We start from the raw sequence: 27081 nt of genomic DNA on the forward strand, positions 1-27081 counted from the left end.
ATCACCTGACTGCATGCTGCTTGTCGCTACGAATGCCTGGAGCTGTGACTTATTTTTCGCAAAATATGGCGAGGGTAATTTGTATCATTTTGTTGATCTTAGCTTCCGCGTGCAAATCGAGTAGTAACCAGAACCTGAAGAGACAGTTTCAGAGAGGACACACTAAACAAGGAGACATCGCACATTTCATTTTCAGAAAAAGTCAGCCTCAGACTCGGACTCCGAGTCCGAGCATTAGTACTCACGGCAATGGCACAGGCAATGCCATTGGCAAGGGCATTTCCAATAATGCCGATGCTCATGCTCCTCACAAACATGACACTCGTCACGATCACGCCCACTGGCAATGGCAAACTCTAAACAGAAAGATTCAAGTCGGTACTGCAAATCTCAATAATGAGCGTTCTGCCAAGATGTGGAAGTGGAACAACCAATATCATGATGCAGATGAAATTAGGAGACAGGATGGGCGTGGTCAACATGATGGAGTTGGTGCTGGAGGGCAAACAACTTTTAATGATGGCATGAAGATGGATGGTGATCAAACTGCTACTGCCAGTGAGGAGTTTGTTCCAGGGCAAAACGCAAAGCCTTTCACTGTTGATACACTTAATGGAACTCTTAAATTTCCCAGTATAGATCTGTTAAACAAGTCCATCATCTTCCAAGTATTTGACAATAGATCTGCTTTTCTTCAATGTCTGTGGACTTCAGAGGTTTCCCTTAAGTCTATATCAGGCAGCCCTGACAGTGTCCATTACATATTTATGTCTTCCAGTTACCATGCTAAGCAGGATGCAGTATGGATGCAGAATCAATTAACAAGTAGCTTAGAGACAATGACTTCAGAAGGTGAACTAAGGTAAATTATGTGAAGGGTCAGTACTTCAGGTCTTCAGCATGGTACTTCACATGCTTTGTTGATATTTGCTCTGTTTCTAATGATCCAAGTGATCCATCATGCCTCTAATTTCTTTATACTACAGATAAAGTATTACCAACCATCAGGTAATACAAATTATTAATTAGGTAATCAGAGAGCACAAGCCCATCTTCTCTACTTTTTAATTTACGATTGAATCACATGTGAAAAGCTCAACTGTGATGGGTCCGGTTGTTGCTCGTCTGGGCAATGACGGTTTTGTAAAACAATGAGCAGACAAGTTGAGATGTCGTTGATCTTGTATTTATGTTGTTGTTGTTTGGTATTATCTGTGTTTCATTCTTTTTTAGAATATTTATGAAGGTGACAAATTAGTTAAAGGAAATTTAGTGATGTTGTGGAAGCATTGGATTGAAAACAGAAATTAGTGCTATCATTTTGTTTTACTTTTTCCATCAAGTAAGGAAATTCTTCAAATTAATGGCATTTAGTTTTTGAAATTTACTTTGATCAAATGATAGCATTTATCAATATTACGATCTTGTTCATTGGTACTACTATGTTAATTTTTATGATTACCTTTAAAGGGAATGGTTAAAATTGTTCAGATGAGAGAAAATGGTGCTATTTAAGGTAGTGACTTCAATGTTTTGGAGTTCATGTCCATTTTTTTACATTGCCCGTTATTCAATGTGTTCCAATGCTCCAAGCTTCATTGTCCATTTAGGTTTGTTCAGACAAACTTCACAGGGATTGGGTATCTTTGCTTCAGATTCTAAACAAAATCCTGGATTTAGCTCATGCTGCAATCATAATTATAAACCTTTACGTCAGTCAGGAATCCCATAACTTTTACAAGCCGATTGCCTGTCAGATTATCAAGATATTTAATGATAGGAATTCGAAATATTTTAAAAAACGTTTTCCTAAAGGTTTTTATAACACTACAGTCTGTTGGGGAAACGAGTATGGTAAAACTGGTCACTCTTTTAAATATTTTTACTTTTTTGAAGCACATTTTTTTTTTTTTTTTTGGGGGGGGGGCTTCAATATTTAAGTAATATTGACTGCCTCCTGGGCAATACGACATATATCACCCAAACCGAAGGTGAGGGTGATATACGACAAGTCGTATTGCCCTGAATTAGGCAGTCAATATTACTATTATTAACCACATCAGACATCTAGAGCAAACAAGAAACTCATACTATCTTATACTCTTAAATTATGTAGCCTACACTGCACAGGGTTTCCTAACATTAGAAGTTGCAAAAACATCGTCAAACCAGCACTGTGCATCCAGTGTTTGACAATATGATACACTGTGTCTAGGGTGTGATTGTTACGTCACAATAGAGTTCGTGCAAAGTGCGCATTTTCTTATACGCTATGTAAATTACAGTAGCTGATGCGCGATGTAAATTACAACTGGCTCTATATTATTGCTCACTAGTTTAAAGCTAAAGACCAGTTATGGTCATGCGATTGCATTGTGAAAGAAACGTTGTGAAATCGATCAGAAAAGGTTGATCATCTAGCATAGATGTACTGCAAGGTTCTGGAATCATCAAAATGATAAGAAATTTGGCCAAGTCTTTATAAAGTTAGAAGCACTGTACACAGAAAGATGTATATGGGACTACACACACACATGCGCGACATGCAGGGTTGGGCGGTAAATACCGGTGGCGGTAAATACCGGTAAATACCGGTAAATACCGTCTGGTAAATAAGATGCGTGTCCGGTAAATATGTAAAAACCGGGAAATATGATTTTAATTTTCTATTTATTTATAATTTTACTTGTTTTTAGCCTCATAACTGAAAATATTGTTCTGAAATAATTAGCAGCACAATACTCATAGTAGGAACACACAAACAGATTTTTAAAATCCTCACTGCATACATGTACACACCCAAACAAATGGTATTTTGTTCATATGCTAATTAATAGGTATTCATGAATATGGTAATGAGCAACTGGGAAACAAATCCTTCATACAAGTTACTTTTATTGTACAGTTTAAGATATTTGAATAAAATCAGTGAAAATTTGAACAAAATTCGGGCAAGGAATAAGGAAGTTAAAGCTTTTTGAAATGACTAGTCACTAGAGGGCGATATTCAATTTGATGACATCATTTGTGGACAACTCTCCATGCCTTTTGTACATCAAATTTCATGTTTTTCCTTCTTTCTTGTGATTGAGATAATAGAATGCAAAATGATATTCTACTTCACATGTTATGAAATCCAATTAAGAACACAAATAAATAGGAAAAAATGAAAGAATTGTGAAATTTGATGTACAAAAGGCATGGAGAGTTGTCCACAAATGATGTCATCAAATTGAATATCGCCCTCTAGTGACTAGTCATTTTAAAAAGCTTTAACTTCCTTATTCCTTCCCCAATTTTGTTCAATTTTTCACTGATTTCATTCAAATATCCTAAACTTTACAATAAAAGAAACTTAGTATGAAGGTTTTGGTTCCCTTTAAAGATGAAGTTCTGGTCATGCGATTGCATTGTGAAAGAAACGGTGTGGAATCGACCAGAAAAGGTTGATCATCTAGCATATTTGTGTGTATTGCAAGGTTTTGGAATCATCAAAATGATAAGAAATTTGGCCAAGTCTTGGTATAGTTACAAACACTGTACACAGAAAGATGTATATGGGGCTACACGAATACGTGGCGTAAAAATCCTACCCCCGAGTTTTACGATGTTACATGACATATTTAAAATATGAAGGCATTTGAAGAGCCATGCTCTTCATCAGGGAACATGTCTTATCTGATGTTCTTCCACACTTGCATAATAAGAATGATAACGCTCACAAATTATTTTTCACCTCTTCCCAGAACTCAACTTTCTCTTTAATGAAGAACATCATATCTAGATTAGGTGTATATTTGGTATCTTTTTCCTGTATTTTTTTCCAGCATTACATAATTACAGACATAGACAAACACACAAACACACACACAAATAGTACACACAAGAGCAACTATACTCACCACCATTGTTATCATGTTCAAAATTGGACAATCCCTATGAACAAGTGAGTGGAAAAATATATTTCCCAGTATTTCCCGGTAAAAAGCGGTAAATACCGGTAAATACCGCTTATTTCCCAGCGTCCGGGAAATAAGCCTCCGAAGCGGGAAATATGCCAACCCTGGCGACACGTGCATTTCATATCTCTCAACAGGCAAGAGATTTACCAAATATATCAATTAGTAGGCAGTTTCCCGTCAAAAATGTTATCATCATGTATATTCTAAACATATTCTTTCACATGATTGGTAATAAGAGCTTCCATTTCATTTTTTGAAATTGGGGCGTTTCCAATACTGGTCTTTACCTTTAACACGCATTTTGCCATTGACTTTTCAGATCGGGCTAAAATATTTGTTCATTGGTTTACTGTATAACCGTATTGACAGGCAAATTACACACAAAATCCCATTGACTTTTCTGAGCGGTCAATAATATTGTAGTTTTGTTGGCTTATCCATCAAACCTTGAGGGCAATAACGTTTAAAAATTGCCCTGCTCAGACGTCTGATACGGTTAATAATACACCATATCACAAACACTGATAACACATAGGGCCATGCATCTCAGATTTGTAAAACTGGAAAAATTGTTAAACGATGCCATTAATCTAATGAATAATAATATTTGTTTACAGTGAAGAAGCAGGAGTTAGTCTACAGACCAGACTTCACTTTGTAATTCAACCTACATATCAGCTAGGTAATTGGCTTCCTGCTTTACTAATGAAATGGGCTTGTCAAGACCATGGATGTGGCTTTACACAAGCAGTCTTCAAGTCGATCACAGGTAAGTACTGGATTTATGCCTACTCACAGAAGGTCTCATGCTCAGCTTTTAGTTGAAAAGGACACTATTCATTGTGAATGTGTTAAATAGGTATAAGGTAGCTACCTGTAGTTTTTGTTTTAATTCTTGAATACTGTGTGATGTCTACAGTCGAAAATTTACCCAATTAGATGTTGAAGTAATGAAACTTAATCCAAAGAAAGGCTTCTGTCTGTGAAAAATTGAAGTATTCTAAATAACATTTTTTTTTTTTTTCAAATGAAGAGTATGAATTCAAATCTTATTGATGTTAAGTTTAGACCTTAAGCTTTTTTGATAATCAATTGTTTTCTTTTGCAAGGAACCTTGGTGTAATTTTTTGATAGACATTTTATTTGAGTAATCTCTCTTATATCCTTCCTCCGATCAGGTCGGAGATCGTCGCCACTGTGAGTCTGACCTGTGAATCTAAAGCTAATTTAATCTGTAAGACCGCCTTTGCACTTCACAAAATCAGCTCCATCAGAAATGTTCTTGACCTATTAAAACTACTACAGCAATATTTTTCCACTTTCTAGTAATGTCCAGAATCATGGAACTTGTTTGTTGAAGATACATGCACAGGTGTAGGTACAATAGAAGATACATGGTGATGTCATGATGAATCACACATAGATTATTCTGAAATAACATATAACTTATATTTTAAATGCAGGTGCCTCCTCTGAATTAATTCTTAAAAGATTGGATGCTCGATATGACTGGCTGCCATCACCTGCCCAAGTTTTCTCTTCACCACAATCTGTAATCCTTGCTGGAAATGGATGCTCAGCCAGGGAAGATGTCGCAGGTCATATTGCTCTTGTTATAGCTGGTGACTGTAGCTTCTCAGACAAGGTAATAGTATACAAATAATACACAGCAGTGAGGGCATTAGTAAGAATTACCCACACAAGGTACCTTTGGAAAATTCTAACACGCCCGAGGCGATAGCCGACGGCGTGTTAGACTTTTTTAAAGGTACCGAGTGTTGGTAATTATACTAATGCTCGAACAAAATGATGTGTATTATTTGTTTTATAAAATTATAACGTGGATCCTTGTTATTTGATCAATCGCCCTCATCTCAAACTCAAAGGTCCGAATTCACAAAGGAGGTTTAAATCTAACCCATGGTTTAAATTCTCATTTACATAACCCATTGTTTAAAATAAGCGCAAATTGAGGCGTACCTTGCCTTGCGCGCGTCTAATATTAGACCTCTGACTTGTGTCGCGCTTATTTTGCGCTAATTTTAGCTAGATGTGGTAATGACTAGTCATTACCACTGGGTAATGACCGGTCATTACCCAAATTACGCGTTAGGCAAAATAAATGCCTGGTCACGTGTACGCTTTCAACCAATCATTTGATTAGGATCTACGTCATCATCTTATAATGTTTGTATAAGTACAGGGCAATAACAAAAAACATGACAATTTATGATAAGCTACAACTTCTACTGAAATCTAGAGTTAAACTGCTTCATTCTAGGGGATAAGTGTAATGACATTTCTGCAAACAATATGTATGAAATTATGCTTTGAACAAGTATTAGCTTTAATTTCTCTCTTCTTTTTCTTCTTTTTTTTTTTGGGGGGGGGGGCAAATCAAGTTCCACAGCATTGTGTGTGTGTACAAGTTTTGATTTGCTGATTGTGTGTCGAATTTGCCATTAGTTGAGTTGATTGAGTTGATTGGTTTTACATTTCACATGCAGATTCAATACAGATAACAAAATATGTACATAAAGGACATAATTGTCTCATTTCTTAAAAATGGTTAAAGTAATTCATCAGACTACAAAATTATATATCGCCAAATATGTTTGACAACTAATATGTTAAAGGAAACCCAGACAATAAAAGTACAAAAGTGTGAAATGTGCAGCAACCTATAGAAAAGCATAGCTTAATTGTAAAGAATAGGTTCCTGGGAGACGTGGAAAAATGAGCAAGCAAATAAATATTGATAATGATTGTGAGCGAATAAAGTTATACTCTGTTATTTTCTGCATTAATTTTGAGAACAACCTTTTTTAATGGTCTTGATTTTGTTTTTGTTTTTTAAGAGAAATATTTATTTAAATTCAAAATGTCAAAGGTGACTTAAAGTCATGTACACAGAACAAGAAATATCTTGTAAAATCACAAATGCCAACAAATTATACATATGTTAAAAGCTTACTCCTTTGAGAATACTAAGGACTGTGTTTTAACTTTAAATATCTTTAATATTCTTAAGATGGGTTTCAAGACCACTGCCAGAACAGCAAACCCTGAAAAAAGAGCAAAATCCTTAACAGTAAATGGTGATGTAATTCCAAAGACCTGCAGCTAGCTAGCTACATATTTCTGCAATGCCTGGGCTCTTAATTGATGTGTTTTTATCCAATTTTAAGCAAAGGAACGTACCTTTCAGGATAAGCAACTGAATTCAATCTTTGAAATTCCAAGTTACCTTATTTATGTATATATCTGACATTTATACAGGGTAGCACATTTTCACTGGTAGTGGTCTTCCATTACGCCTTGTTGGGTAACAACAAAATGCAATAATAATCATTAATATAATTATAAACTCATAATAGTTACATACATGTAACAAAACACAGGAGAAAATAAGAATATATATAATCATCACCATCACCATTTATTAAAGTCAGTATTTTCACTCTTGTGATGGGTTACTGAAATTTGGAACATGATGACACAGACCTGTCAACCAGTACGATTTTTAGAAGCAAATACGACACTTACTATTTTCCTTACTAAAATACTATTTGTGTGTGTGCCATTTCCAATGGCAAAATGCCCATTCTGTCCTGTAAAGTATCCTACAAGCATCTCACATCAGCAATTTGGGGATGTTAATTGGTTCATCAAACACACCAGTCGTGACGAAATCATGCATTTTCAACCAATGATCCATTTAAAAAAAAACTTCCTGTATGTAGGAACTGTTAGAGGCATTGATCTGTGTAACAGTCTGTGTTTATTTTAAGAATACAGTTTTTGCACTCCAGAGGTTGGCAGGTCTGGATGACACTCCCCCTCCACTTCTTCTTGTGTCGAGCATTCTCCTCGCTTTTAGACCAACCTTACTACCTTCTTTCTTCACCATGTGAATTAAAATCCTGGTAATAAATGTGGAATTTTTCAATAAAACCCTAATGTATATTTCTAGTGTTGTATTATATGTATAGACGGTGATCTGTTTATAAATCGGGTCAAATAAAATCATTCGCTTTTAGACATTTTTACTTATTGAAAATAGCTTCATACAGTTCGGAAGCTCATTTATTTAAACAAAGTAGACAGATAAACTTTGTTTAAAATAGATCCACACTTGATGTACCAAAGGTAATTTTATGCTATGTACTGTACTTTTTACTCTGTAAATTGAACAATTTCAGCTTTCAGATGCATGTTCGATGGTTTTTATCTCAATAAGCCAATACAACAACAACAATAAAGTGTCATATCATTTTAATGTTTAATTTGTCTTTATAATATACTTTGTTTTTAGGTTAGGAAAATGGAAGCCTCTTCTGCTGTTGGTGTAATAGTTTACAGTAAGCCAGGCAATCCTGTACAAGATATGAACTGTGAGGGTATTGAGTGTGATAATCCTCTTAATATTCCTGCTACAATGATTCCATACTGCCAAGAGCTTCTTCAGAGGTATTTCAGTCTTCTGTCAATTGGAAATATTTCTTTTTATTCCACTCATTTTTTCCTAATTAGATGCATGTACTGTATTTTAAGCAAATAACTACCGTTGGTGAAGGTGATGGGACAAACTATCACTTCCGAGGCTGAGGAAAGATAGCGTATACATTCAGATCGCCGAGGAAGTGATCGTTTGCCATCGCCTGAAACCAAAAGGTGATTATTTGCTTTATATTCCACATCAGAAACATTTCACTTCTTCCGTCATTTTAGAGCAACAAGTCATCAATTAACAGCTAGCAAACCATGTACGATATGTACAGTGCATGCAGTGTGGTAATGTGACCATAATAGTTTGCGCGTGACCAAAGTTCGCGTACTAACACTACCAGAGCTTAAAAAGGAGAGCAATACACAACATATACAATTAAAGTGCGTTGCAATGTGTAGATAGTACTACTATCTACACAGTGCAACAAACTTTTCTTCTCCCATCAATGATGGGCGAACTATCTTTCATCACATGATTTAATTTTGACCAATCGTAGAGCAAGATTCTTAGTATGTGGAATATAACGCCACTTATCTCAGGCTTAACAGTCAATAGCAATATGAATACATTACCAATTAAGGAAAGACAAAGTTTACACAATACAGAGTATTTCAATGAAAGGGGACATCTACATGTAACTAAACGAAGGAATGATATTAATAATAATAATAATACATTATATTTCTATAGTGCTTATTACAATGTTTCTAAGCACTTTACAAAGTTGGCAATACTTAGATAATAATACATTCAATATCATATTTACGAACTATAATTAATATATACTAATCAACCTACAATTAATTCAAAACACATAAGCATATTTCATATGTATAAAGGGATGACATGAACAATATATTGGTGATTTTAAAAGATACAATACACCTGGTTGGGGATAGATGTATGTAGTCTTCAAAGATGGATTCATTTGTGATACACTTTAACCAAGGATTTATTGATGATTTCGTCTACCAGGAGTTCATTGATGATAAATAAGGGATTCATTTTTGATATACTTTAACCAAGAATTCATTGGTGACCAGGGATTATGAGTGAAATATTCTTACCAAGGATTCATGTTTTCATTTTACAGTGTGCAAGTGGACTCAATGAATGTGAGTTTTCAGACAACCCCTAGTGAGAACTTCTACTTTGCCATTGATAGGCAGGGTCAGCTTGCTGAAATGGGTTGGTTACTCTATCCATCTTTCCAGTTCTTTGTTTGGCAAGCTCAGTGGTGAGTTTCTGATTTGTGTCTATGTTGATGCAGTACATGTCAAGTTTACACCGATGACTGCTCAAGCAACCCAAACATAATTTTGTGCTTTTGCATCCTCTTTTGGTGGTAGCTAGCAATTTCAAATGTACAGTAAGTAGTCTGTGATGTTTTATTTTGTAGAATAATATGAAATCTTGGAGCGATAATGAATGAAATATTCTTCATATATAGTAAAGACCTGTGTAGGTATCATACTAGATGGGTCATTCCTTTTTTATGCCTCCGTTACGAAGTAGCCGGAGGCATTATGTATTCGGGTTGTCCGTCCGTACGTCCGTTCTCGTGATTGCGTTATCTGAAGAACCAATTGATGGATTCCTGCCAAACTTTGGTCATGTATGTATCTTACAGAGCCGATGAACTGATTAGATTTGGGGTCCCGAGGTCAAAGGTCACAGGGCTCATTATGTATGCAAAAACAGCTTATGATCGCGTTATCTGAAGAACCGATTGATGGATTCCTGCCAAACTTAGGTCATGTTTGTTACTTGCAGAGCCGATGAACTGAGTAGATTTTGGGGTCATCAGGTCAAGGTCAAAGGTCATGCGGCTTATTATGTATTCAAAAATAGCTTGTGATCGCATTATCATTAGAACAGATTGATGGATTCCTGCCAAACTTAGTTTATGTATGTATCTTGCAGAGCCAATGAACTGAGTAGATTCTTGGGTCATGAGGTCATAGGTCAAAGGTCATGGGCTCATAATGTATGCAAAAATAGCTTTTGAACGCATTCTCGTTAGAACTGACAGAGGGATTACTATTTAACTCGGGACATCTTGCAGAGCCAATGAATTGAGTAGATTTTAGGGTCATGAGGTCAAAGATCAAAGGGTCATATATGTATATGAGAAATTGCTTGTAATCACGATATTCTGAGAACCTGTTAATGGATTAAATCGAACTTGACAAATTTCTTCTGTTTTGGTTTGTAAAATTGCCCTATAACCCTATTAATAATGGATTACAATTGAACTTGAATTTGACAAATTTCTTCTGTTTTGGTTTGTTAAATTGCTCTATGACGGAGGCATCATTTCGACTGCGCGCAGTTGAAGTTCCATCTAGTTTACTCCTAATTATACAAAGTGCATGTGATTGGACCTAAAACTCCCAACCTTTTTTTTCCTTTTGAGTAGTTAAATGTCTATATAGGTGTGTTTTTTTTTTTGTTTTTTGTTTTGTTTTTTTTTTTATTCTTATCACATTTCTAGTGAAGGAAAACTGTCCTTTTTACAATATTCTTTTCTCATATTGCTAATACATGTCATGTATTTATGTGCATGTAAACATGTGATGTATCCCTATTTTAGGTTTGACTATAAGACTGAGCTCCTAAAGAACCTGTCACAAGAAGTAGCTGTCATATCTGTGATCAACAATACAATCATGCAAGGACATACTGGTGTCGTTCAGACTGTTAATCTTCCATCATTACAAGGTACCTGTTCATATTTCATCTTATTGCCTCTTTTAATGTAGTAGCAGCCATTTGTTCATCATCTAGGCTTGTGTTAGAACAGCAATGGTTTATGGCTCAGATAATAATAATAATAATAATAGCTAGTTCTTATATAGCGCTTTTCAAGACCGAAGGCCCTCTCAAAGCGCTTTACAGATATATATATATTATTACCCCGGTCATAGGATTCAGGCTTACCCGCACACAATGTATGCACATTCTCCACTCCCTGGGGAGCATTCCAGCCAGGCGTCTTTTTTACGAGCGCACACTTGCTAATCTAACCACATTAGCTTTCGCATCCTACCGGGTACCCATTTAACACCTGGGTGGAGAGTGGCAAATGTAGATCAATGTCTTGCCAAAGGACATTAGTGCCGCGGTGGGACTTGAACCGATAATTTGAATACATGTGAAGACAGAAGAAGGTAACGTGAGGAGGACCGTGAGAGAGAGCCATAATACAGAAGATGTGTAGTGTGAAGGAGGACAGTGAGAGAGAGCCATAATACAGAAGATGTGTAGTGTGAAACTGTCCAACAGAAAGAGGACAGTGAGAGCCATAATACAGAAGATGTGTAGTGTGAAACTGTCCAACAGAAAGAGGACAGTGAGAGCCATAATACAGAAGATGTGTAGTGTGAAACTGTCCAACAGAAAGAAAGAACACAAATGAGCTCATAATTGGGTCTGCAAGAAACTGTGGTGGAAGTTGAAATGAGAAGTGGATGGGTCATGTGTTGAGAAGGGAAGATGATGGACCAGTGAAAAGAGCATGAGATCTGGAAGTGGATGGCAAACGAGGGAAAGGAAGACCAAAGGTTTTATTGTAATAAATGGTGGAGAAAAAAAAGCTGTAAGGTTGGTCTTAACGAGGAGGAATCTCGAAACAAGAAGAAGTGGATAAAGGGAGTGTCATCACGGCGTGAGAGTCAGTAACCTCTCGCAAGAGGGAAAATGCTGACTTTAATAAATGATGATGATGATTATGATGGCATGGGCAGTGAACCTGAGTGTGTCTGATAAGAATAGCAAAAAAGAAATTGCTGATGGTAATTTTGTAAACAAAGACATATTTGAAAAATGAAAGCACATCTCTTGTATAGTTTTGTTTTTATCTTCGAATAGTGCTGAACCTCCTCCTTCTTTCATTTCAGTGAAACAAAACTTTAGTGTTCCAAAAGATTTGTTAAATCAATTTCAATACGTTATTTCATTAGAAAATAAAGAAGGTACTTCTATGTTATCTTCTTGGGTTAGAAATGAATAATTTCATTGAAATTTGTTGAAAGAGTAAAATTTCTTATTGATTGTTGATAGCTTGCAAATGGCTGAAACTACCTTTAAAGAACCTTGTTCTTGTGATAATGATAATCCATTGAATAATTTAAAAACAAAAAGTTAGCGCTTAACCACCCAGTCTGTTGCATTATGAAAATATAGTCTCTGGGTATAACTTTGTTTTAATATAGAAGCTTCCTACATACATATTGTTAAAGATCTTACACAGTTCTTACAAAGTATTGTAACAAAAATTCCATATTAAAGCCTTGCATATAAATACAGGGTGTTTTTAAAGAAAAAAAGAAACCCAACTTTCTCCAGCAAAAAATAGATTTATTTAATCACCTTTTATCTGATTCCACATGATACCACATGTGTGCAGCATAAATTTCACTTAGGCCTATCTTTGCATTCTCTCTTTTTCTTATTCGGCAATGTACTTTTAATGCAATTACGTTAACAAATGTTATTCTTCTATGTGCAAACTTCTTTTATAATACTCTTTAAAACCTTGCAAAGTCATTTATGCGTGACAAAATTATGACATTATTCAGTATCAGATGACAACAGGATGAATTGCACTTTGACATGAATAATAAGGATTTACAAGGACATAATCATTTTTCTTCTCATTGATCAGAAAATTAGGATTTATGTTTTTTAATCTTTGAAGAGGTTGACAGAGTTTCTCCGCCAGAAATTTAGCCCAGTTCCACATCTTAAAATACCAATGCCTTTAATAAGCACAAGGCCTCTGAGACTAGCCAGTGGTTTCAGTGAAAACAGATTGAATTGGTTTACAAATGTTATGAATTAATTCCTTTGTCGGAGCAGATGCAGAAAGGTTAAATGTAGACTAAAATATACTTTTAATTCAATACATTTCTTCTTTTTTTTCATCTTCTTCATAAAAAAGATATATCCAAGATTGAGCTGGATACCTCATTGTCTTGTCCTGGCACTCGAGACGAGTCATGTCCACCATGGGACCATACAGTACAACTTTTTCTGTGTTGTGATGAGGCATCCCCATTATGTGGCATGGAGCTTGGTCGATGGATCACGTCATTTAGAAGGTACATTTGGGTAATTATAGCAGAAGTTTATGGGAGAATTTGGATTGCTTGCCCAGCATAGAGGCAGTTTAAAGAGGTAATTCTTGCAAAGTGTTGATAACCTGTAAACTGGAATTGACCTATCGATCTTCCCTGGCGTTATTGGTTGCTAGTTTTTAACTTTATCTCGGTAGAGCATTTGCATGAAGCATATATGTTAACATTGCAGCCCTGATTATATCCATTCATTTTCAAATTATACTTTATGGTAAATGAATTGCATCAATAATGAAAGTAAAACAATGTAAAGGGATTGTCAATTACCAACGTTATATGCATTGATAAAGATTATAGAATTTTGGGTCAGATTGATTATGGCTCAAGAACCAATAGCAAGAGGATTGGAGAATTTTGAAAATCTTCTTCTCAAGTCTGGTAAAAAAATATGGAGTATCCGTATCCGTGACTCACTGATTTTATCCTACTCCTTGCTGAAAAGGCTCATCATTCTAAATAAGCCTCATATTTTTGTATGAATTCCACAAGATATATCTCCCTATTTCATGCCTAGAAGTGTCCTTCCCGAATACAGTGTGGGTTGTTTATTAGAGTTTTCTTGACCAGTGTAAACATCGTATCTAAGTGTCAATTTGGAAAGGGTATTCTTTCAGATCATGACGAAAACTCGTCGTTTAAAATTGAAACCCCCATTTGACTTTCACCATTTATACTTGTACTAGAGCTGAGATTGTGATAAGCCCTAAGTAAACACTAGCGCTGTAATCCACCCCCACCGAGACCTTGATGAGGTGATAGCGAGAGAGAGATAAGCATGATACAAGGGGAAAGGAAGGGAGAAGGGAGAAAGAGACACATGCAGGGGTTCGCTTCCAGAGTTAAAATTGTTGTTATATCGCCAATTATGGGTCATTTTGCTTCGTTCGAACTTTCATTTTGGTCTTCATCTAAATTATTAGTGACTTTAGGACATGAAAATATCTTAAAACAAGTAAAATACTTATTTCCTACTTCTCATTTCCTTTCAGGCAGACCCCAGTAAGAGTTTGTTTACACTAGTATTACGTATAAGATGATGTAGAGTCCAGCTGCAATCCAATATCTTAATCTCTCACTCAGAGCCTCAAGGCTCTGTCCAAGTTTTTAACGAGAGAATTGAAAGTGGGGTAGTGAGACCCCATCAGATTCCCATTGGTGCCTGTGTAATAGTAGTAGCTCTCTCAAAGTTTTAACGAGAGAAACGAAACTGGGGTATTGCTACCCCACCAGATTACAAAGTTTTAACGAGAGAAACGAATCTCGGGTAGTGCTACCCCACCAGATTACATTGACTGCTGTGCTATAGTGGTGGGGTATAGTTTTAACGAGAGCTTTTCGTAATGTTCCCAGTCTCATGCTCAAACTATTGCCTTTCTAAAGGCTGGAAAAACATGTCCGGTGGAGATCGCAGTAAGGACCCGCTTTGGCATCTTTAGGCATGTTTGCCTGCAAGTGTGAATGGTCCTGAAGGTGCCAAATCTTGGAGAAGAAACTTTTTTATATTTTTAGACAATGGTCTTTTATAGTAATACATGACCTTAGAAACTTATTAAAGGGAATGTTAGAAAGCATACAGATTATTATCCAGATAATGTGAAATTCATTGCCAGTAAACAAGGAATTAATTTAACTTGGGTGTCCTTTCTTTGTTATTCCAAGTAATATGTTTGATAAGTTACAGTACTGATATATTGTTTGAGGGAATCTATATCTGGAAAATGAATTACAAAATAATCTCCATTAACATTTTTTCTATGCAGACGTATAGGGCGATGGCTGACGGATATTACTCCATTAGCTCCACTTTTCACATCTACTACATGCACCTTCACAATGAAAAGCGATGCATGGTGGGCTCAGCCATGGAAACCTTCTCTCAATCTTAGACTCCATAAATCAGGTATGAAGTTAGCATTTATCTGATATGTGCAATGCCAGGTCCAGTGCATATGAAAGTATAGCCCACTTTGGTAGCTTCTAATTAACATGTTATACACTATGTGACCTTTAGCATTATTGCCTTCATGACTGTTAGTTGTAGAGCATGGAGCAGTATCAAATTGATCCCCTTCCGTGTCACAGGCGCAGGCTGGTAAATAATACCCTGTCTAATTTTACTTCGTGAGTCTCGTGAAGAGACTAATTGAGAGCCCGCTTCAACCATGTGCAATCATTATCGCTTCGTCGCCATTTTGGAAGACAACTCTTTCACGCAATCAATAATATTGGGAAATTTCGACGATCGTTTCCGGGGAAATTTGTGTTTTTTCGGCGGATGTCAATTGTCATCTTACGTTTGCCTTCATTTTGGATCATTTTGGACTTTGTCGGGCCTTTTTTCGAGTTTTCAACTACGTTTTCGTCATGGCATCGGCCACTCCGATTCCCGCGGATACAGCGGGCAAGGACAGGGACTCTCACACCGAACTCCAGGGAGCGGTATCGCACCATGGGTCCAAGCACCCCGCGACCACCACGCTCAACAAACCGCAGCATGAACCAAAAGGTTCCGCGGGAGATACGGGGAAAAAGAAAGTGACTTTGAGATCGACCAAAAAGACAAAAGAGAAATCACTGCCCGCTACTATTAGTAGTCTATCGAAGCTGGAAGAAATGTTGTCGCGGGTGGTTGAGGCGCTCCCACAAACCCAAAGTCCAACCCCAACCCCACCGGTTCCACAGGCGGATCGATATGATTATGCAAGCACAAGCCACCATACTGGGTCCCCACCATGCATTTTGCCGGGGATAGACGAAGACATTACATATGTTTATGGTGGAGATGAGTCAGTGCTTGAGGATGAAATGGGGCAGCAGCATGCTGACTCTGAAACAATTATTCCTGCGTTCGCAATGAAATTTGCAGTGCAAACAGACGTGGGTTCACCACTCGACGATGAAGTAGCTAGTTCCACTTCTTACTTGTCAAATACCAAACTTGAGGATAAAGTTCTTGAAGAGACAACTGCTAAGTACTTACCACCGAGTAATTGCCCCATCCTCGATGTACCAAAAGTTAACCCGGTAATTTGGGAAAAGCTGTCGCCGTTCACACGAAGTCGTGACCTGAAACTGACAAGAGTCCAGAAGTTACTCACGAGGGGCTTAACCGCTTATACACGCTCGCTTTCATCTACACACCTCACGGAGACGCAGCAGGACGCCTTAGCGTTACTATCCAATGCCAATTTTGAGATGAACTCACTGCGTAAGGAACTAATTAAACCTGACATGAACCCGGCCTACTCTCACCTGTGCAAGGCACCGGTGACAAAATTCCTCTTTGGGGATGATTTAGGAAAGAGAGTAAAAGACCTGAAAGAAGAACAGAAAGCGACATTAGGTGTTGTGAAATCTGCTGATCAGAGTAAGGTTCGGGCTCGACCCGGCCAGACTACGTATCACCCATACAAGGCAACTGATACTTACCGCTCACAGCAGTACAGATCTGCGGGATGGTCGTCATCCTCAAACAGCCGACCTACTTCAGGGACGCCATATCGGCCTTTTTTAGGCAGGAGAGCGCCTTTCAGGGGGCGCACGCAGGCCCAAGCGCCGAGGCAGCCAGTGGCGTCGCAGGGTCGCTATCGTCCGAACCTGCAGAAAAAGTAGCTGCTAACATACCCCAAGAGGTAAGTAGCCCTTCACAATCATTTATATCAATACCCAAAGTTACTGAAAATTCTGATCAAGCGTCACCAGTTGGAGGTCGAGTGAGACTATTTTTTCGAGAATGGGAGAAGATCACTTCAGACCATGTCATTCTCGAAGCAGTAAAGGGGTACAAGATAGAATTTGACCCAACATTAATCTGCCCTACTAGAACTAATGTTTCTCGGCAGTACAAAAGAAGTGCTTCAGAAATTATAAATATTCAGAAAGAATTAGAAAACCTGAAGAACAAGAATGTGATAGAACACAGCTCTCCGTGTGTCACGGATGGGTTTGTATCAAACATTTTTACAAGGCCCAAGAAAAATGGGGGTGTCAGACTCATTTTAGACCTTTCGGACTTAAATGAATATGTTGTTAAACAGCACTTCAAAATGGACAACATTCATACTGTGGCATGTCTATTGACCCCACACTGTTACATGGCCTCAGTCGACCTCCAAGACGCTTATTATTCAATCTCAATAGAACCTGAATTTCGAAAATACCTGCAATTCACTTGGCAAGGTCATCATTGGCAGTACAAGGCACTACCTAATGGGCTTAGCTCTGCGCCAAGACTTTTCACAAAAATGTTGAAGCCCATATTTGCCTCTCTTCGAGAGGCAGGCCATGTTGTTTTGGGATATCTAGATGACATTATCATTATAGGTGAAACTAAATACCAGGTCGAAGCAGCAATTAGAGCAACCACGCAGGCATTTTCGGAATTGGGGTTTAAGATTCACCTCAAGAAATCTGTGTTGAAACCTGTACAAGAGATCCAATTTTTGGGCTTTATGATCAATACAGTAGATATGATTTTCAAACTCCCAGCAGATAAAGTCCTAAATATCAAGCTGGAATGTGAGACTTTGCTCTCTCAACCTGAACCCACAATTAGGCAAGTTGCTCATGTCGTAGGAAAATTGATTTCCACTTTCCCCGCTGTTCAGTATGGACCACTGTTTTACAGAAACCTTGAAAAGGGAAAAATCATAGCACTTAAAAGAAACAGTGGCCATTTTGACAGGACAATGGTGCTTTCTAATGAGGCAAAAAACGAGCTGCTATGGTGGTTAAACCACATTCAGTATGCATTTTCACCCATCAGTAGAGAGAAACCATCTCATGAAATTAGAACTGATGCTAGCGGCAGTGGATGGGGTGCAACAAATATGCAAATTCACACCGGGGGAAGGTGGAATGAGTCTGAACTAGAAAAAGCAAAAGACAATGAAATAAACTTTCTAGAGACTTTGGCAATAGGGTTTGGTTTAAAATCATTCCACAACCAAACAAAGAATGCTCATGTCCTTATTAGGTCTGATAATACAACAGCTGTAGCCTACATAAACAATATGGGGGCATCAAGTCCCCCCATTGTAACCAACTGGCTGTAGACATTTGGAAGTGGTGCATAAAGAGAACCATATGGATTACCGCAGCATACCTCCCTGGCAAACAAAATACAGAGGCAGACCATAAATCAAGTCATTTCAATGACAGAACTGAATGGATGCTCAGCAAGGAAGCATTCGCGAAGATAGTTCAGAAATTTGGGAAGCCCGAGATAGATATTTTTGCCTCACGATTAAATACCCAACTAGAGAGGTACATTTCATGGCTGCCTGACCCAAATGCAGAAGCAGTGGATGCTTTCACATTAGATTGGGAAAAATTTGAGTTCTATGCATTTCCTCCTTTCTGTCTCGTGGCAAGATGTATCCAAAAAATAAAGGCTGACAAGGCTACAGGCATTCTGATTGTACCTAAGTGGCCAACCCAGGCATGGTTCCCATGTCTCAGTAGCATCCTTGTTGGTGAACCATTCTTATTTAAAAGGAACGTCAACCTCCTCACGCAACCCACCTCCCAAACCCCACACCCTCTTCATGACCGTCTTGATCTTTTATGTTGCAGGGTATCCGGGGACCCTTCGAGAATATAGGACTCGAGGAAAGGGTCGTTGACGTCCTCACAGCATCTTGGAGGGATTCTACTAAGAAGCAGTATCGAGTTTATTGGACCAAGTGGAAACGATTTTGTGAAAGGAAGAAGACAAATCATCTTCGTACATCAGTTAGTTATGTTTTAAGTTTCCTATCAGAACTTTTTCACAGTGAAAAAGCTAGTTACAGTACATTAAATGCAGCAAGAAGTGCATTATCGTCGTATATATCTCTTGAACATAGTGCTCATCCCGTTGGATCACACCCACTGGTCTGTAGATTTTTAAAAGGAACATTTAATCTCAGACCTCCGACGCCACGTTACAAGGACACATGGAATGTGAGCGTTGCACTTGGCCTTTTACGCAGATGGTCACCAGCTAGAGATCTGAGTTTGAAACGTTTAACCCACAAACTGTGTTTGTTGTTAGCTTTGATCTCTGCACAGAGATCTCAAACATTGCATCTGTTAAGTCTAGATAACATGAAACTGAAACAAAGTTCAGTGATCTTTGAGGTTGATGACTTGTTAAAGCAAAGCCGTCCAGGTCAGCACGGTTTCACGCTCAACTTTAAGGCGTATACTCCAGATAGGAGACTCTGCGTTGTCCACTACCTCCGGACATACATCAGGAGAACAGAGGAAGTTCGAGGACAAGAACGGAAACTATTCATCAGCCATAGCAAACCTCATGGGAAAGTTTCATCCCAAACAATATCACGGTGGATTAAAGAGGCCCTAACTATAGCTGGAGTGGACACCAGAAAATACAAGGCACACTCCACGAGATCAGCTGCAGTGTCGGCAGCTAACAGGGCCGATGTACCAGTCAAATGTATTCTAAACCAAGCTGGCTGGTCGAGCGAGAAAACTTTCCAGCAGTTTTATAATAGACCGCTCACAGATGACCGAGAACAATTCTCACATGCTGTACTTCAGCAATAAACTACGCGTTAGCTGAAAATATTCTGTCAGAGTGTCAAGAATTGAACCCAAAATTTGACAGGTTGGTTGTACAGACGTTGCCAAAAAAATTGTTATACCGTACTGGTTAAGTACAGTTGATTTGTTATGATAACAAAAATTGTTGTGTTACTACAGATCCACATTCACATTACAGTCGGGACTCTGACTGCTGTTTGTGAACTAACTACAAAATGTGTTTCGCTGAGCTACGAAATCTCAATTAGTCTCTTCACAAGACTCACGAAGTAAAATTGAAAGCTCAAACGATAACTTACCTGTTTGAAGTTTGAGTGTAATTTTATGAGGGAGTAGAGGGAAGAGATTAATTGCCCCCCTCTCCCTCCCTTTAAATAGAGTGTATTCTCTAGTTCACGTTCATTGTAAATGTAAATTCAAACAAGTTATCTGACCTTTCAGGATCAGCGAACACATTTTGTGGCTACAAAGAATGATTGCACATGGTTGAAGCGGGCTCTCAATTAATCTCTTCCCTCTACTCCCTCATAAAATTACACTCAAACTTCAAACAGGTAAGTTATCGTTTGAGCTTTCAATTATACCATATTCATAACCCACAGATGACTGAGCAGCAGGCTTTTCAAAAGAGCATTGTCAAAATTCTCTTGTATCAAGTTCGGGCTGAAGCAATGAATGTGGGTTCAAAGTCATTATGTGTGTGCGTTATCTGAGTCTTACATTAATAGCTGACTTATTGACATTATTTTAGGCAGTTGAAAGGGAAAGTTGTTAATGTCAACTCTGGTTCTGGTTCTGGATTTTACTCAGACAAAGCTGGATCCTGCATCGCGTCAGAGGGCTGACCTGGAGGTTGACCTGGTGGAATTATTTCAGTTTGGTGTTTGTGAAAAAATCCCAGAGCCTTCTCTTAAAAATATCTATGTTTGGGGCGTCTAGGATGTAATGAGGCATGCAGGTCGTTCCAATATTTAACAGTCCATGGGAAGAATGATGAGTGTGTGCGTCTAAGTTGGCGAGATGGTCTGGTTAAGTAGGGGTTCCAGTCAACGTCTACGAGGATTGCCTTGATTTTGTACATCATATTGAGTCGGGCAATCTTTCGTCTGGTCTCGAGGTCAGTCCACCAAATCAAGGAATGGCTTATAACAACAAAACTGTATTATATTCTCTCATTATGATGACACAATCTGTCTCTCATCCCTTGTTAAAGGGTTAGTATTAAGTCTATAGGAATGAGAGAAATCAATGCCAATGGGAACCTGATGGCTCCTGTATTAAGTCTATAGGAATGAGAGAAATCAATGCCAATGGGAACCTGATGGCTCCTGTATTAAGTCTACAGGAATGAGAGAAATCAATGTTAATGGGAACCTGGTGGCTCCTGTATTAAGTCTATAGGAATGAGAGAAATCAATGCCAATGGGAACCTGGTGGCTCCTGTATTAAGTCTACAGGAATGAGAGAAATCAATGTTAATGGGAACCTGGTGGCTCCTGTATTAAGTCTATAGGAATGAGAGAAATCAATGCCAATGGGAACCTGGTGGCTCCTGTATTAAGTCTATAGGAATGAGAGAAATCAATGCCAATGGGAACCTGGTGGCTCCTGTATTAAGTCTATAGGAATGAGAGAACTCAATGCCAATGGGAACCTGGTGGCTCCTGTATTAAGTCTATAGGAATGAGAGAAATCAATGCCACTGGGAACCTGGTGGCTCCTGTATTAAGTCTATATGAATGAGAGAAATCAATGCCAATGGGAACCTGGTGGCTCCTGTATTAAGTCTATAGGAATGAGAGAACTCAATACCAATGGGAACCTGGTGGCTCCTGTATTAAGTCTATAGGAATGAGAGAAATCAATGCCAATGGGAACCTGGTGGCTCCTGTATTAAGTCTATAGGAATGAGAGAAATCAATGTCAAAGGGAACCTAGTGGCTCCTGTATTTAGTCTATATGAATGAGAGAACTCAATGCCAACGGGAACCTGGTGGCTCCTGTATTAAGTCTATAGGAATGAGAGAACTCAATGCCAATGGGAACCTAGTGGCTCCTGTATTAAGTATATAGGAATGAGAGAAATCAATGTCAATGGGAACCTAGTGGCTCCTGTATTTAGTCTATATGAATGAGAGAACTCAATGCCAATGGGAACCTGGTGGCTCCTGTATTAAGTCTATAGGAATTAGAGAAATCAATGCCAATGGGAACCTGATGGCTCCTGAATTAAGTCTATAGCAATGAGAGAAATCAATGCCAATGGGAACCTGGTGGCTCCAGTATTAAGTCTATAGGAATGAGAGAAATCAATGCCAATGGGAACCTGGTGGCTCCTGTATTAAGTCTATATGAATGAGAGAACTCAATGCCAATGGGAACCTGGTGGCTCCTGTATTAAGTCTATATGAATGAGAGAAATCAATGCCAATGGGAACCTGGTGGCCCCTGTATTAAGTCTATATGAATGAGAGAAATCAATGCCAATGGGAACCTGGTGGCTCCTGTATTAAGTCTATATGAATGAGAGAAATCAATGCCAATGGGAACCTGGTGGCTCCTGTATTAAGTCTATAGGAATGAGAGAAATCAATGTTAATGGGAACCTGGTGGCTCCTGTATTAAGTCTATAGGAATGAGAGAAATCATATTCAATGGGCTAAGGGGACCCTATATCTTTAATAGGTGACATAATTCATTTTTTCATTTTTTAGTTTATGTTATCCTTTAACATCTATGGAAAAAAATACAATTCAAAATATACAGTTTCTGACAGTAGCATAAATCAAAGTCTAAAACACCCTTGTATAGCCATCCGAATTGTTGATATGGCAACAGTAGGTGAACATCTACTGAAAATACTTCAGAGCCCCATAATGGTGGAAATGACCTTATGACTTGATCTTGACTTTGACCCTTCTTTGGAATCCCCAATTTATTTTGTTTGAAGTGTATGGTTTACCTGAACAATGCTATGAAATAGTGTTGTTTGATTCAGCAAGTTAACTTTGATATTTTTGGTATGTTTAATAAAGATCAAGTTTTTACTGACGGACGGCCACATCAAGTTCTGACACTCTTCCAAGGAGGAACATTCAACCAGTCCTACAATGCTCATTACAAACCAATCAACTTTACAGTCCCTCATACAACCAAAAAGGTATTTCTCCTTTTTATCTCTCTGTCTATCATTTTTCCCTTATTTTTCTCTTTCTTACTCTGTATCTTTTTTTTTCTCAAGCTGTATGGTGACTTGGTCTGTCTGACTCAAAATATCTCTTTTCTCCAACATCTCTCTCTTGGAAAATTGTCCTGATAAGCTTACCCTTAAAGACTATTGTTTCCCTGTTGAATGATTTCTGTTGTTTCCAAAGTTCTTAGAAATACTGATTACCCTGTTATGATAGATATGATGCATTCAGTAAATAGTGTAATTTTCTTCTCTTTTCCAAACTACTTTTTAATTTTTGATTGCAGGCCATGTATAATTTGCCAGGATATGATATTAACAATAACATCTATGTGCATACATTTCTCTCAGGTCATCTTGTATTCAGTGATTACTGGGCATGGAAGTGATAATAATGGATGTGGAGAATTCTGTGTAACATCCCATCACTTCATTGTTAATAGCCATCCAAATGTCAACACATTTACTAATGCTGGTAAGTTGTATGTTTAATGCTAAAACCCCTTTGAGGGGATAGGCCATGGAGGAACATGAAGAAACAGATTCCTACAAAAGTACTGACACTTTTGAGAACCAAATTTGTTGTTAAAAATTGCTGTTTACATTAGCTTTATAATTTATAAAATTATATTTATAAAAGACTATTTTATTAGAACCTTTGATAAATTTAGACTAAAATCTTTAATTCAATACTATATCAATCCTGAGTATATTATTGGGTTGTGCCTTCATTTTATATTCTACTCTTTTTTATTTCTATTTCATTGCTTCATGATTTGCTGTGATCTTGATTGATATAGTTACAGGGCTGTCAACTTTGGGGAATTGCTTCGAGGGAGGTCGTATGCAAATTTTTGTTTTGCTCAATGGCAGTGGTGTACGCAGGATTTTAACAAGGGGGGTGTTTTAAAATTTGAAAATCGCGCCAAAAATGTCGCAACGACTCAGCCACCCGCTGAATAAGCGGGGGGAGGGCACATTTTTTGATGTGCTTACCATTTACCATGATTGGCAGGAGGTTTTTCATAAAACGGGAGAATCTATATCGAAGCGGAAAGCGGGAGTATCCCGCTACGACCTATTGGGATGGCGGGAGAATGAGCGTGGTGGCGTTAGACTCCCTCCAAATGTGGGAGGGTTGACAGCTCTGTAGTTATCATTAAATATGAAGAAGAAGAAGATTTGTTTAAAGAAATAAGATCATACATTTCCCATTAAGTTTTGTTCAAAAAAGTCTTGATTTCTTCTGAGGCATGCATTTGTTAATCCAAATTTTATTTTCTTAGAATGCTAATTATATCAAATTACAATTTAAAAGCTTGATTCATAGAATGACACCATGGCTACGTTATGAAAAAAATAATAGGTACATGATACACAGGTCTGACTGCAGTTGAAATAATGATAATAATAATAATAATATTAATAATGATAATAATAAATTGCTGTTGCCGGTTGTTTCATTTATTGTTTTCACTTTGATATAATTTCAAAGAGGTGGACTCCCATTTACAATATTTTTTGTCTATCTTTGAAGGTACTCCAACGGGGTGTGCGGAGAGATCTGTTACAGGCGTAGAACCCAATGAGCATGGGACCTGGCTGTATGGACGGGATGGTTGGTGTGATGGTAGAGAGGTAGATCCATGGGTTCTTGATATTACATCTCAAATCAATATGGAAGGATTCAATACTATCAAATACTTTGGTTGGTTCAATGGAACTGACCCCAATCCCACTGCTAATCCTGGCTCTATCATTATGTACTCGTATCTAGTAATGTATGAATAGAAACTGGTTCATGCCCTATATGTTCAGATGTTTACCATTTCAAGGGAAATCATCCCTTCATAGAAAGTGTGCTTTAATGCAAGCAGAAAATTGACCCATTGCCTACAGGAATTAGGTGGCTCCTGACCCTTGTATTAAGCCTTTGGGAAATAAAGAATTTATTAGCCACTAGGTTAAGATATTAATCATCATAGATTAAAGCTAATCACATTAAAGCTAATCCAAAGTTTTGGTAATATTTCAACAGGATTGGATTATGAAATTTAAATTTTACATTACCATTGTGATACATAGTATTAGAATAAGCTAAAAATGCTAAGGATTACGAGAAACTCTACCATTATAAATGTAAAATTTAATGTTTTACAGCCCTAGAACCTGTACTGGGGGGGGGGGCCTGGGTAATTTGACATGAAATTTTTGACAACCACTTTTCAAAGGAGCATTCTCTCCCTGGTTTGAATTGCAATGGTTTCCATATAATGGACATGATAAAATGCACTTCCACATTCAAATAGTTCAGTCAAAGATAATTGAAATGGTAAGAGCTAATCATTACAGTATCTTACAGATACATGAATCATCATTTCACCTTTACATGTATAAGTTATCATTGATGCTGTTCCTATTCAGTAATAGGGAATTGATTTTTTATTATAGTCATTGCAGTAGAAATAATTGCAAATTCATGGAGGTAGAGTCAAATTAGATGGAATAGCATACTTTTGCAATAATTATATGTACCGTAATGTATACGATTTGTTGTGTGTTGGTTTCTACTTCATAATAGATTGTTTTGAATATACATTCATATTGCAATTACAAACTTACATTTTTAATTCATTTATAATGTAATCAATAGAAAATTGAAAATGTAGGTGTTGGACTACCCTTGTTGTTTGTATAATAGATATGACATAATTTTTAAGTATAAGGTTGATATTGTCATAGTGGTATGCAATCGTGGTCTGATGTTTTATGAACCATGCGGAAAAATAAATTGACATTTTATCACACACATATATATATATATAGAAAGAGATAACATAAGGAATAACCTGGCTCTTCCAATTTGTTGTGTTGTATTATTATTCCAAATGGTCTAATAAATATATGTAGTAAAAAGGAATACGTAAACATGAATAATCTATGATTTATGGGCAGAAATGTGAATTTGATGACCTTATTTGCATAAATTACCATAAATATGCAAATGAGTGAATTTTTCAAAACTTTGAAATTACCATAGTATTCTATACACTTCACTTGACATGCATGCAAATTTTCGCGGCGATCGGCGGTGAAACGGCCGAGATCTTGGGGGGGGGGGGGGGGTCAAATTGACCCCCCCCCCCCCCCCAGTAAAAACCTGGTCTGAAATAGCCCAGTTAAAATAGGGTTAAGACCTTTGCAAATATAGAGCAAGTTGCCATTCACATGTTCATGAACATGTGTATCTGTAAGAATATTTTGTTTTAAACAACGAAAACAAAGAAAGAGAGACAATTGGGAGGATCGAGCTCTGAATGTTAATTCTGAGGACTGCATGGTCATGGTTCCTCTCTTTTTCACCAAATATTGGGGACAAGCCGTAGGATACCTCAAATGCTCACCAATATTTGCAAGGCCAGATGCCCCATTTTTTGTATTTTCTCTGAGAGACCCATTTATTTTTATGCCTCCGTTACGAAGTAGCCGGAGGCATTATGTTTTCGGGTTGTCCGTCCGTCCGTCCGTCTGTACGTACGTACGTCTGTACGTACGTACGTACGTCCCGTTCTCGTGATCGCGTTATCTGAAGAACCGATTGATGGATTCCTGCCAAACTTTGGTCATGTATGTATCTTGCAGAGCCGATGAACTGATTAGATTTTGGGGTTACGAGGTCAAAGGTCAAAGGTCACAGGGCTCATTATGTATGCAAAAACAGCTCGTGATCGCGTT

At 37.7% G+C, this 27081-nt stretch overlaps 2 protein-coding genes across 2 annotated transcripts; both read left to right on the plus strand.

Moving 5' to 3' along the window:
• Window positions 1-5: 5 nt before the first annotated feature.
• LOC100889410 lies at window positions 6-26227 on the plus strand. Its single transcript, XM_030971958.1, has 11 exons — window positions 6-862; window positions 4580-4731; window positions 5426-5607; window positions 8278-8432; window positions 9566-9709; window positions 11066-11193; window positions 13415-13574; window positions 15371-15510; window positions 23192-23316; window positions 23698-23821; window positions 24884-26227. The coding sequence occupies exons 1-11, from the start codon at window positions 33-35 to the stop codon at window positions 25135-25137; spliced, it is 2394 nt and encodes a 797-aa protein (XP_030827818.1). The 5' UTR covers window positions 6-32; the 3' UTR covers window positions 25138-26227.
• LOC115919129 lies at window positions 15525-17245 on the plus strand. The gene has a single exon (XM_030971961.1). It carries the CDS (start codon window positions 15975-15977, stop codon window positions 17220-17222), a length of 1248 nt encoding a protein of 415 aa, XP_030827821.1. The 5' UTR covers window positions 15525-15974; the 3' UTR covers window positions 17223-17245.
• Window positions 26228-27081: the final 854 nt, after the last annotated feature.

Source organism: Strongylocentrotus purpuratus, unplaced genomic scaffold (genome assembly GCF_000002235.5).
Source record: "Strongylocentrotus purpuratus isolate Spur 01 unplaced genomic scaffold, Spur_5.0 spur5_scaffold_6, whole genome shotgun sequence".
Taxonomy (NCBI): Eukaryota; Metazoa; Echinodermata; class Echinoidea; order Camarodonta; family Strongylocentrotidae; genus Strongylocentrotus; species Strongylocentrotus purpuratus.